Below are 12,914 nucleotides of genomic sequence, written 5' to 3'. Positions count from 1 at the left end.
CATAGCTTTGACTAGACGGACCTTTGTTGGCAGAGTAATGTCTCTGCTTTTTAATATGCTGTCTAGTTTACCTAAAGAGAAATGATGCTTGACTTAAAAAAAAATAATAATTTATAATAATTTTTTTTAAAGCTTGGAGGTCACCAAGTTTGAAACAGATAGCTTATCTAATTCATTCTGACATCCCCACTGTGAGTGAAAAATAGCCCTAACTGGGGTTTAAATCTGATCTTGTCAGATGTGACTTTCCATTCTGAGTGACCTGGGCTTCAGCTGAGTCTGCTCTTGAGTGAGTAGTGCAGGCAGATGTGCTGATATTGGCTGGTGGTATATATATATATATTTTAATCCTTATTGTATATATGATAACTCTGATGAGCAAAAGTGTTTTTCTTTTTTTAATTGAAAAATAATAAATAAGATACTTTAACATTTCATAGTATAGAATTAAAAATTGATTGACCAACCCACTCCCAGAAGTAGCTACTCTAAAGCAGGTAGAGTAAGTCCTTTTAGACATTTTTCGTGTATATGTAACTGTATGCCTGGGCTTACACGTAGGTGCACACCGACACGCAGATGAGATTATATCCTGCAACTTATTAAAAGAGTTTTTAAAAGAAATAAATCAATTATATTTTCAGTAACACATTACCATTGATTCCAGTGCTCCTGAACAAAAATAGTAATAAAACAATTGACTTGGATGTGTACCAGATGAGTGATGTGCTTGCTTCATAACTTTGCTTTTCTATTTAGTTAATAAAGAAACTGCTGTTCCATAAAACGTAATTGTATGAGAGAGGAAAACAGCCTGAAATTGAGTGTCTTATCTGGCAGTGAATTTGGCCATGGTTGAAAATTCACTTTGTGCTCTAACATATTTTCATAAGTGTGTTGTAGAAACAGGCAGTTCAGAATTATCAGCCTACCTTTTCATCTTGCCTAATTCAAGTTCAAGGCCTAATTCAAGTTCAAGGTTCAAACTTGCCTAATTGCCAAGTTCAAGATCTTCATTGTTTGAAAAAATGGGGGGAAGCAGGCTCAGTTAGGTTTGCTCACATGGATGATTTAGATGATATGCTTCTCTGAATTCAAGATGCCTTTCTGTTTTAGACCTTTCCCTAGATGAGTACACATGCCACTTGGACCACTCTAAGCACAAGGGTAGACTAGTACTGCTCATTGAAAGCAGTGTTTTGCTCATTAAATTATGACACCAATCTGATACTTTGTTTTTTAAGTTTAAAAAATAGAATCAAAGTTTTAAATGATCTGGAAAATGATGTAGATTGCACACCTGCATTTACTTTTCCTTTCTCCCCAAGCTACTCTAAAACAGCAGTAAATTTGATCTTGTGTATGTACACACACACACACACACACACACACACACACCCCTTCAAGGACAAATAGGAGAGGAGAAAATTATAACAAAAACATTAAAAACTAAAAATCCAGTGGATGAGAGCTAACTAATTAAGCAGATATGGGAAGGCGGAATTACGAGATGGCAGTAAGGGTGGATAAACCCACTGGGTCCCGATTGACAGCACCAAGTGCTACCTCCAACGTGGGGTGAGGTCAAGCTAAAATCAGGAGTTGAAAGTATGTTTAAGTAGTTGGATCCCCACAGCTCCCCATCTGAGCAACTTATGCCTGCTCTTCTCCAGTGGAGAAACTGGGTTTTTTGCCTCTGGAGAGAGTTGAACATTCTTTGGACTGGAGAATGCAGGCACAGTTGGAGATATTTACATAATAAAGAGGAGACCTGTCCAAATAAAGACATTTTTTATTAACGTGCAAGGTTTCAAACAATTCTCCTTTTCTAGGAAGCTGACAGAGGGTATCTCGACCAAAAGTGAGGGGATTATCTAAGATAAAGGCAGGCATGGATATAGAAATGGGGTTTAGCAGGAGAAAGGGCAGAGGCTTCTCTAACATGGTGGTGAAGGGAGGTCCTGGGACGCAAGTCTTGTGGCAGGTCTAGGGACCACCTGTCCTGCTTGGAACAGGTTGCTGGGTTCTGGAAAGTGCTCTTCAAGATGGCATTGTTTCATCTTTGTATTTCAGTGTGTTGAAGAAAGGCTTAGATGGAGAGTTTGTAGTTGAAGAGAAAACTAGAAAAAAAAATGTTAGTTGACAGAAAGTAGTAGTAAGCATGCTCTTTGACTCAGTTGTGAGTATATTTTACCTAATGTAAGCATGCATGCTGCACTTATTTAAGTGATGGTATCATGATGTTGGAAGAATTAGGTTTAGAATGTGTGTGGATGAGATCAGGTCGTGAAAGAGAACTTAACCCTCATCTCCAGTAACGAGAAACTTGCAGATAATGCCTAAAAGTGAAAAATCGAGGCATAACAATGTAAACCATCACTTCTTCCAAAAGATCAGCTGAAAGAGTTGAATGTGGCCCCCTTTGGGGAGTGGGGAATGGATATGTCACCTTTCGGCTGGGGTGGTGGGGAGCGAGCATCATGGGACTGCCAGCGGTAATAAACAAAAGTATTTGACTCTCGGAAAATATGTTTATGTGTAAATTTCATTTAAAAAATTAAGTCTTAAAGTGCTACACTTAGTAAAGTATTTTATCAGTTCTAAGATGTACAGGTTTTCACAGTTTTACAATACGACTGATTAGGATGTATCCTGAAATGTTTTAGACCTAACGAAACCTGTTGGCTCAGGGATTCTGCTATTCTGTCTTATTTGGGGATGACATGAGTATAATACTTTTCTTTTTTCTTTTTAATTAAAGATTGCAGGCCTAAGTCTACCTCTTCCTCCCAAAAAATTGATTGGTAACATGGATCGTGAATTCATAGCTGAGAGGCAGAAAGGTCTTCAGAACTATCTCAACGTTATCACCACAAATCATATCTTGTCTAACTGTGAGCTGGTTAAGAAGTTTCTAGATCCAAACAACTATTCTGCAAACTACACTGGTAAGTAGAGGAATCTATCAGCTACATTCCTGGGACAAAAGAGGCACTTTTCTTTGCCGGAGATAATATATGTGGGACAAACTCTCCTTCCAGATGGGGAGATGTGTTCTAGGGCGTTCAGTTCAGTTCAGTTCAGTCCCTCAGTCGTGTCTGACTCTTTGTGACCCCATGAATTGCAGCACGCCAGGCCTCCCTGTCCATCACCAACTCCCGGAGTTCACTCAGACTCATGTCCATCAAGTCGGTGATGCCATCCCACCATCCCTCTGTCATCCCCTTCTCCTCCTGCCCCTAATCCCTGCCAGCATTTCTTTTCCAATGAGTCAACTTTTCGCATGAGGTGGCCAGAGTACTGGAGTTTCAGCTTCAGCATCAGTCCTTCCAAAGAACACCCAGGACCCATCTCCTTCAGAATGGACTGGTTGGATCTCCTTGCAGTCCAAGGGACTCTCAAGAGTCTTCTCCAACACCACAGTTCAAAAGCATCAATTCTTTGGCGCTCAGCTTTCTTCACGGTCCAACTCTAGGGCACTATTCATCTGCCAGTACTTACCTGATTGTAATTTACTGTAGATATCTAAGAAGAACATATTTTTAAACTGGAAGATAATTGCTTTATAATGTTGTGTTAATTTCTGCTGTACCATAAAGTGAATCAGCTGTATGTACACATATATCCCCTCCCTCCTCAGCTGCTGACCGCCACCCCCAGCCCACCCTCTAAGCTGCCATGGAGCACTGAGCTGAGCCTGCTATATTTTACTGCGGTTTCCCACTACCTATCTGTGTCACGTGTGGTAGTGCATATGTGTCAGTCCCAATCTCCCGATTCATCCCACCCTCTCCTCTCCCCACTGTCCACATATGCCTTCTCTATGTCTGCATCTCTGTCCTGCCTTGGAAACAGGTTCATCTGTACCATTTTTCTAGACACACTTATATGTGTTAACAGATATTTATTTTTCTCTTTCTGACTTACTTCCCTTGGTGTGACACACTCTAGGTCCATCCATGTCTCTATAAGACAAAAATTAGTTCTAAAATATTTTTAATGCTTGTTTAGAAAAATACGGAAGAGAACTTGTCTGTGTACAAAGTCTTGTCATTATTATCTTGCCTGACAAAACTGAGAGTAAATAGTCCACAGTGATCTGTACAGTAATGTCTGTTTGATTTATATTTGCCTGTTTTTGTGTTTACAATATATATTATGCCTGGCTCTTTTGGGAATTACTTTAAACACAATAGTGATTCAGAAGGGGCCTTTCTGTGTCTTCCCAGTTGCTTGCTGAAACCTGCTGTGTGCAAAGCCTGGGGAGCAGGTGGTCCCTTTCCAAACCTTCCCTGGACAGAGCAGCAGCCAGGGGCCTGAGTGGGAAAGGGTGCCAGTCACACACACGGCCAGCAGCAGTTCTGTAAGCCCATTGTCAGCAGAATGAGTGATTAAATGTTTAATACACTCTGGCATGGTCTTGAACAGGCCAATAGAAGCTGTTGTAAAACCAAACCAGTGACTAGAATTCAGCCAATTTGTTAAAGCTAAACCATGCTGAGAGTCTAAGTGGAACACTGGGTATCATTAATAAGCTGATTTCCTTGCTAAGAGAATAGACTGTTTAAAGGCTACATTTTGCATCCTTAGAACACTCCTTTTGAAGTAATTAGAAGGAGATGCTTTTATTCTTGTGTCAGATAGAGGGAAACAGAGGACTGCTTATCAGGCACGAAACTTTTCTTGATCTTATTTTTAATTAATTAACTGATTAAGTTTTGGCCATGCTGGGTCCTCGTTGTTCTAGCTGTGATGTGCGGGCTTCTCATTGTGGTAACATCTCTTGTTTCTGGGCACAGGCTCTAGGGTGAGGGCTTCAGTAGCCGCAGCACGTGGACTCAGTAATTGCAGCTCCCAGGCTCCAGAGCACAGGCTCAGTAGTTACGGCGCATGGACTTTGTTACTCCGAGGCATGTGGAATCTTCCTGGATCAGGGATCGAACTGATGTCTACTGCAGTCTACCAGGGTAGCCTGAAACTTTTCTGCATAATGGAATCACCTGGGGAGCTTTAAAAAAAATTCCAATGCCCAGACTGCATTCATGCCAGTCAAATCAGAATCTCTGTGGATGGGGTTCATAGTTTGTAAGCTTGCCCTCCCCGGAGATTCTGATATGCAGCCGAGTTTGAAAACCACAGTTGGAAATTGCTACTCACATCACGGGTCCTCTGACCAGCAGCACTGGCATCATCGGGAGCTTGTTAGGGATGTAGCATTCAGGCCCCAGCCCAAACCTGGAATCAGGATGTGGTTTTTAACAAGGTCCCCAGGTCATTTGCATGCATATTAAAGTTTGAGGAGCCTTGCCCGAGAACATGCCTGTCATCTTCTAGTGAAAGTGCCTGCAGGGGTAAGAAGAATGCCTTTGTAGAAAGCAACCCACTGAAGGGAAGTTTATTTCAAACTCATATTTGCTGTAAGTTATGAAACAGAACTTTGAGTTGTTACAAGGCTTGCATTTTTACCCCACTTGTTTCTTGGAGCTCGTTGGAGAAAAGGCATCACCGGCCTGGGGCTCCCAGGACAACTCGTGTTCTCTCAGAGCAGGTCTCCCTTGGCTTTCATTTCACCTGCGTCACCTCACTTGTTCCAGGATTGTCACACCATGGACTCTGGGCTGACTTTTATCGAGTCCCTTGCAGCTCAGCCCTGTTCACTGGTTTGTTCGTCCGCGTCGTTTCCCGACAGTGTCTGCTAGTGTCCTCCTGAGGTCAAATGTCACGGGGTAGTGTACGTGTGATGATGCTATCCATTCCGGAGGCTTGACTCTCTGCTCTGCCATGCCATGTCCTGGGTGCGGGGCTGGGTGTTGGGGTACAGGTGCGAGGAAAATGTGCTCCTTGTTCTCAGGGAGCTTGTATTAGAAATACCTTGAGTTGCCAGGGGATCAGAGCTAGCAGGGACCTTGCAGCAGATGCATCTAGACTAACCCTCTTGTTTTATTTATTTTTTAATGTAAGTGTGTTGTTGTTTTCCTTCCAGTTTTATTGAGATATGATTGACATACAGCACTGAATATGTTTAGGTATATAGCATAGTGATTTGACTTACATACATTGTGACATGAGGATCACAGTAAGTTTAGTGACCATCCGTCATCTCATAGAGATGCAGGATTAAAGTAGGAGAGGAAAATTGCTTCTGTGTGATAAGAACTCTTCGAGTTTACTCTCTTAGTAACTTTCATGCATAATGTACAACAAAGTTAGTTATATTTATCATGCTGGGTATTGCATTCCTAGTACTTATTTATCTTATAGCTGAAGTTTGTACCTTTGGGCCACCTTCATTTAATTCCCCATCCTCCTACCTCCAGCCCCCACCTCTGATAACCACAAATCTGATCTCTTTTTCTGTGTGTTTTTGACGAATAATTGACCTGCACTACTGTGTTAGTTCCTGTTACACAACATTATGATTTGATGTTTCTATACCTGTCAAAATAATCATCATGATAAGTCTACTTACATATGTCACCATAAAAAGATATTATGTAGTTATCAACTGTATCCCTCCATGTTGTTGCAAATGGCAAGATGTCATTCTTTTTTGTGGCTGATTAATATGCCCCTGTGATACCTAGGTTGCGTCCACATCTCAGCCACTGTGAATAATGCCACAGTGAACATGGTGGGTGTGTATATTTTCTTCTAGTTAGTGTTTTCATTTTCTTCTGGTAAATACCAAGGAGTGAAATTGAACAACCATATGGTAGTTCTGCGTCTAAAGGTTTTGAGGGCTCTCCGTATGCTTTGCTGTAGTGGCTATTTCAAGTTACCTTCTCATCAGTAATCCACAAGGGTTCTTTTTCTCTGCATCTTCACCAAAACTTGTTATTTATTCGTGGTCTTTTTGATGATAGCCATCCTGATGGGTGTGAGGTGATAACTTCACTGTGGTTTTGATTTGCATTTCCCTGATGAGTACTGATGTTGAGCATCGTTTCATGTACCTGTTGGCGATCTGCCTGTCTTAGTGGGAAAAATGTCTATTCAAGTATTCTGCCCATTTTTTAATAGTGTTTTTTGTGTTTTGATATTTAGTTGTATGAATTCTTTGTGTATTTTGAACATTAACCATTTGTCAGATACATTGTTTGCAAATCTGTTCTCCGATTCAGTAGCTGGTCTTTTTGTTTTGTTGATGGTTTTCTTTGCTGTGCAAAAGCGTTTAAGTTTGATTAGGTTCCATTGGTTGGTTTTTGCTTCTTGTGTTTCCCAAGTGGGCATATCCAAAAAAACATTGCTAAGACCAATGTCAAACAGTTTGTCACCTGTGTTTTCTCCTAGGAATTTTATGTTTTTAGGTCTTCCATTTATGTCTTTAATCCATTTTTAGTTTATTTTTGTATATGATGTGAGAGAGTAGTCCAGTTTGGTTCTGTTGCATTCAGCTGTCTAATTTTCCCGAATTTATTGAAGAGGTTGTCTTTTCTCCATTGTATATTCTTGCCTCCTTTGTCGTATTAATAGATTAATTGCTGATAGAAGTACGGGTTCATTTCTGGGCGCTCTGTTCTGTTTCTTCATGCTTTGTGTGTGTGCTTGTGCACATCCCAGTACCATACTGTTTTGACTATTGTACCTTTGTAGTGTGCTTTGAAATCAGAAGCATGATACTTCCAGCTTTTCTTTTTCAAGATTGTTTTGACTATTCAAGATCTCTTCTGTTTCCATAAAAATTTAGAATTATTTGCTCTAGCTCTGTGAAAAAAAGCTAGTGATATTTTATAGGGATTGCACTGAATCTGTAGATTGCCTTAGCCTGTACAGTCATTTTAGCTATATTCATTCTTCCAGTCCATGAACACAGTATATCTTTCCATCTGTTTGTGTCCTCTTCACTTTCTTTCATTAGTGTCTTAAAGTTTTTAGAGTACAGATCTTTTACCTGTTTAGTTGGATTTATTCTTCTTGATATGATTGTAAATGGAATTGTTTTCTTACTTTCATTTCTTTGTGATAGTTTCTTGTTAGTATACAGAAATGCAACCAGTTTCTGCATATTAATTTTGTATCCTGCAACTGTGCCAAACTCATTGAGTTCCAGGAGAACCCTCTCGTTTTATACATGAGCGGTCTCCCAAGAAGGGCCTTACCTAGGGTTGCACATTTGTATGATTGCACAAGTGTCTAGTGTCTGAATGTTTCTCAATTAAAATGCTGCTCAGCCCCTGGAACATTGTCTGATCCCTATATCTCCTCCTCATGTCCTTCTCTACATGCTGCTCTTGTCCTGATTTTTCCCCTCTCTCCCAGGATGCCAGACAATCAGGAATCCAAAGGAGATGAGCGCAGGAGTGTGAGAAAACTGTCAGAGACTCCTGCCAGAACCCAAACACTTAAGTAGCTGCCGCTATTTAGAGGGCACAGTCCTGATGAAACAATAAGGGTTGGGTGCTGTTTTCAGAGAAGTGCTGATTAATTTCCCCCTTTGCATGAAATGTCAGAACTTTGTCTTTCCTCTGCGCTGACTCACCAAGTGCCTCAGGAAAGGGAAACCCAGGCCACCTCCTCCACATCAGCTTAACTGAGCTGTTCCCCAAAGAGCAGGGCAGTCTTGTCCAGGTTTCCCAAAACTTACAGTGTGGCCCATGGCCCCCAAGGGCACCCCGTGCACCTCCAGCTTTCGGCATTTCCTCTGTAATATGGATACTGTCTGTACCTCTCCTTAGTTTCTGTGGCCACTGTCCAGCTTCCCTTCAGCAGGATCTGAGTTCTGTGTTCAGGTGTGGCTGAAACCACCAAGGCCACGTTTCCTGCCCATTGCTCTGACTGAGCCTGCAGGTGTTTTGTCAGAGGAGACATGTTGACGCCACCCATTCCCCAGGGGATGGGTGGCCAGCAGCTCTCAGGACATCAGCAGCTCCCTGCTTTCCTCTCTGGGACCCCAGCCGGGGATTGTTGGTCCTTTTCTTCCTTTCCTTCTGTTTTTGTTGTTGTTCAGTTGCTCAGTTGGGTCCCACTCTTTGTGATCCCATGAACTGCAGTACGCCAGGCTTCCCTGTCCTTCACTATCTCCTGGAGTTTGCTCAGACTCATGTCTGTTGAATCCATGATGCCATCCAACCATCTCATCTTCTGTCATCCCCTTCTCCTCCTGCCCTCAGTCTTTCCCAGCATCAGGGTCTTTTCCAGTGAGTCAACTCTTCGCATCAGGTGGCCAAGGTATTGGAGCTCAAGGTTCAGCATCAGTCCTTCTAATGAGTATTCAGGACTGATTTAATTTAGGATTGACTGGATTGATCTCCTCGCTGTCCAAGGCACTCTCAAGAGTCTTCTCCAGCACTGCATTTTGAAAGCATCAGTTCTTTGGCTGTCAGCCTTCTTTATGGTCCAGCTCTCACATCTGTATGTGACTACTGGAAAAACCATAGCTTTGACTGTATGAACCTTTGTGGGCAAAGTGATATCTGTGCTTTTTAATATGCTGTTTGGGTTTTTCATAGCTTTCCTTCCAAGGCACAATCATCTTTTAACTTCATGGCTGCAGTCACCATCTGCAGTGATTTTGGAGCCCAAGAAAATAAAATCTGTCACTGTTTCCAAGTTTTCCCCATGTATTTGTCATGAAGTGATGGGTCTGGATGTCATGATCTTCATTTTTTGAAAGTTGAGTTTTCAGCCAGCTTTTTCATTCTCTTCTTTCACCATACTTTCTGCTGTTAGGGTGGTATCATCTGCATATCTGAGGTTGATATTTCTCCCAGCAATCTTGATTCCAGCTTGTGATTCATCCAGCCTGGCATTTCACATGATGTACTCTGCACGGAAGTTCAATCAACAGGGTGACAATCTATAGCCTTGATGTACCCCTTTCCCAATTTTGAACCAGTCTGTTATTCCATGTCTGGTTCTTACTGTTGCTTCTTGACCTGCATACAGGTTTCTGAGGAGGCAGATAAGATGGTCTGGTATTCCAATCTCTTTTTACTACCAAATTCACTGAAAGGAAATATGGATCCTTGGTACTTTGTTGAGGGTTGGTTTGGGGTTGTTCGTTTGAATTAAAAAGTCTAATTGAGGGCCAGCTGTTGTACAGGGGAATCAGTTGTCTCCTGGCCAGTCATGCAGGGTTTATGTTGAGAAACATGTACACACATACACACATCGCCTTATTCTTCTTGCTAGCAAGGCATGGCCATCACTGCACTGTAGCCGTCTTCCCACCTTAAACCACTCCGTAAATAAGCTTTTTAATGTCCATGCAGAAGCCACTTGGACCAGAAATCAAGAGGCCTGCATCCTGGCCCCAGCTTTCTTACTAGCAGCAGCCTCTCCACTCTGTAGGCCTCGGGGTCCTGACTGATAACATAAGAGATGGAGGTGGGGAGAGTGGACCGGATAGTATCCAAAGCTCTCTTCTAGCTCTAAAATCCCAAGAGTCCTGTGAACAGGTCAGATAGTAGTGGGCTCCAGGGTGGAGTGGAAGAGAGAGGGAGGGTTTGGGCAGGAGGGGAGGGTGGGAATGAAGGTGAGATTATATTCAGAACAAGAGCAGGGTGCTTCAGAAAGGCTGCAGTTTGCTGTAACATACCAGCTGGTCTGTATTCCATGCAGTCACTTCATGGGGCTAAGATCTAGGTGGTCAAAGGCTGCACACAATGGGGGCAGCTGGTACTTTCTGAGCTGAGAAGTCTGAGCTCTGTGGGGAGTGTAAGGTGGACTTGAAGGTGTCGCTCTGCGTTTCCTGTCTGGGGCTTGTTTGTCAGCGTCTAGAGAGCATGAGAGTCAGACACGACTGAGCATCTTCACTTTCACTTTTCACTTTCATGCATTGGAGAAGAAAATGGCAACCAACTCCAGTGTTCTTGCCTGGAAAATCCCAGGGACGAGGGAGCCTGGTGGGCTGCCGTCCATGGGGTCGCACAGAGTCAGACACAACTGCAGTGACTTAGCAGCAGCAGAAGAAAGCATGCAGTTTCCCTCATAGGTCTGTCAGTGCTAATGTAAGGGAGGGCAGATGCCTTCCTTTTCATGGATTTTATGTGCTCATGAATGAGTGTGCACACCCATTGCGCATGGATTCAACCCTTGCTACTGTGGGGTAGTCGCTTAGTCATGTCCGATTCTTTGCGACCCCATGGACTGTAGCCTGCCAGGCTCCTCTGTGTATGAGATTTCCCAGGCAAGAATACTGGAGTGGGTTGCCATTTCCTTTTCCAGGGGAATCTTCTCAACCCAGGATCGAACCCACGTCTCCTGGTTGGCAGGCAGATTGTTTACTACTGAGCTATTTAGGAAGCCCATTGAACCCTTGGTTAGTTCTTACTTCATCAGATATTTACTGAGCACCTGCTATGTGACAGGTACTGTGACTGCAGCACCAAGCAGGAAATAGTCTCCTAACCCAACTCCTGCCCCAGGAAGGAGTACTGGGGTAGGAGTACTTCTGTAGGGAGATTGACTGGTAAAGACTGTGCCAGGTTAAAGCCGTGATAGCACCTCGAAGGTGGGGGTCCAGGTAGAGATGACCCAGCTCTGAAGGTGGAGGAAGGCTTCCCAGAAGAGGTGATACCTGCATGGAGACCTGAGGTGAGTAGAAGTTAGCTAGGCCAAGAGGCAAGGGCCCGTACTCCAGGAGAGAAAGAAGTAAATATTTCTGTATGGCTGTGGGCTCTGCCATGTTTAAGATATTTCTTTCTAAAGCCAATGATCACAGTCTCGTGGAAGACTAGTAGGACAGAATGCCGTAGGAGAGGGCCTTGTGGAGCACTGGAGAGTACAGAGGAGGGAAGAAGGGAGCAAGCCCTGGCTAGGGGAGCAGCAAGTTTGGGTTGAGCCTCAAAGGTTGGATGGGCAGGAATAGAGAATGCTGAGGATTAGGGTACGCCAGTCTTCAGGGGCTATGGCAGGTACACTCTCAGTGACAAGAGTGTGAGGCTCACACATTATTGGACGGTGGGGGTAGGGGGGCTAAAGACCGAAGGTGTGAGGTTTAGAAGCTTGGTCCTAATTGGTAAGGACATGGGGCGCCAACAAAGACTTCTAAGCAGAAGACGTTTAGGATTGAAATGTGTTACCTGAATCTGAGGAGGGAAGGGATTAATATTGGGAGCATGGTGGTCGTGTGGCTTACTTGAGAATAAATCATAGCTCAGAGGAAAGACAATGTCCTGTCTACAATTTCCTGATCCCAAAGATAAAAAAGAAGGAAAAAAAAAAGCTATTTTCTAATCCTTAATTTGTCAGTAACAAGGCTAAACATGTTACATTTACTCACAGCTACTTCCCCCACTCCAAAAGCAATGTACAATGCACAGTAAACATGGTGAAATAATGAGATTGTCAGGGATTATGAGTCACTGTTAGTTCTGAACCAACTGTCCTTTAAAGTCTCTGAGAATGACAGTGTATCGCATTTAGAAGATTATTTTTCATAATCCTTCTCAATGTCGTGATTTTCACGTAAAAGAATATCTTTTGAAGTAGCTTACATTCAAGTTATTTTGGAAATGCTGAAAGCCTTTTATATCAGCATTACTTACAGAAAAAGTTCAGAGCTTCCAGTGTTGGTTATAAAAATTCGTCTGCTGCCACCACACCCAACCTCTCCAAATGGTTGTCACATTGGAGTAGTTAAAGCGAACGTAAATGGAGTCTGTTCTGTATCTGTCATCTCATATTCTTTTAGGTGCAGACAGCACTGACACTTTACATATTGAGTCAATAAGATTGTTTTCTTCCCCAAATCTCTTAATTGATAATGTACTCTAAAATATATCAAAATAATATTGTCTGCCAAGCTCTAGGCATAGTAGTTCCAGACTAGGTCATTTCAACACATGGAAAGAGTTTCTGCTGAATCCCTGGTGCCTGGGATGTAACTGATGCTTGGCAGAAGTGCAGTTTCACAATGGATTTGCAGGATTGCTGTTTGCTTTCAGGGATCCAGCGTGGCTTTCATTCACTCG

The 12,914-nt window shown here is 42.8% G+C and overlaps 1 protein-coding gene across 11 annotated transcripts in view; it reads left to right on the top strand.

The window, feature by feature from the left end:
- Positions 1 to 12,914, top strand: part of PXK (PX domain containing serine/threonine kinase like) — an 82,828-nt gene that overhangs the window by 34,317 nt on the left and 35,597 nt on the right. For all 11 annotated transcript variants that reach the window (XM_069560516.1, XM_069560514.1, XM_069560524.1 and 8 more), the window contains exon 4: positions 2,762 to 2,948. In XM_069560516.1, coding sequence (XP_069416617.1) covers positions 2,762 to 2,948 — 187 coding nt within the window. The remainder of the gene's footprint in view (positions 1 to 2,761; positions 2,949 to 12,914) is intronic.

The sequence above is a fragment of the Ovis canadensis genome, chromosome 19 (genome assembly GCF_042477335.2).
Source record: "Ovis canadensis isolate MfBH-ARS-UI-01 breed Bighorn chromosome 19, ARS-UI_OviCan_v2, whole genome shotgun sequence".
NCBI classification, from domain to species: domain Eukaryota; kingdom Metazoa; phylum Chordata; class Mammalia; order Artiodactyla; family Bovidae; genus Ovis; species Ovis canadensis.
This window is presented reverse-complemented; position numbering and strand designations above follow the sequence as displayed.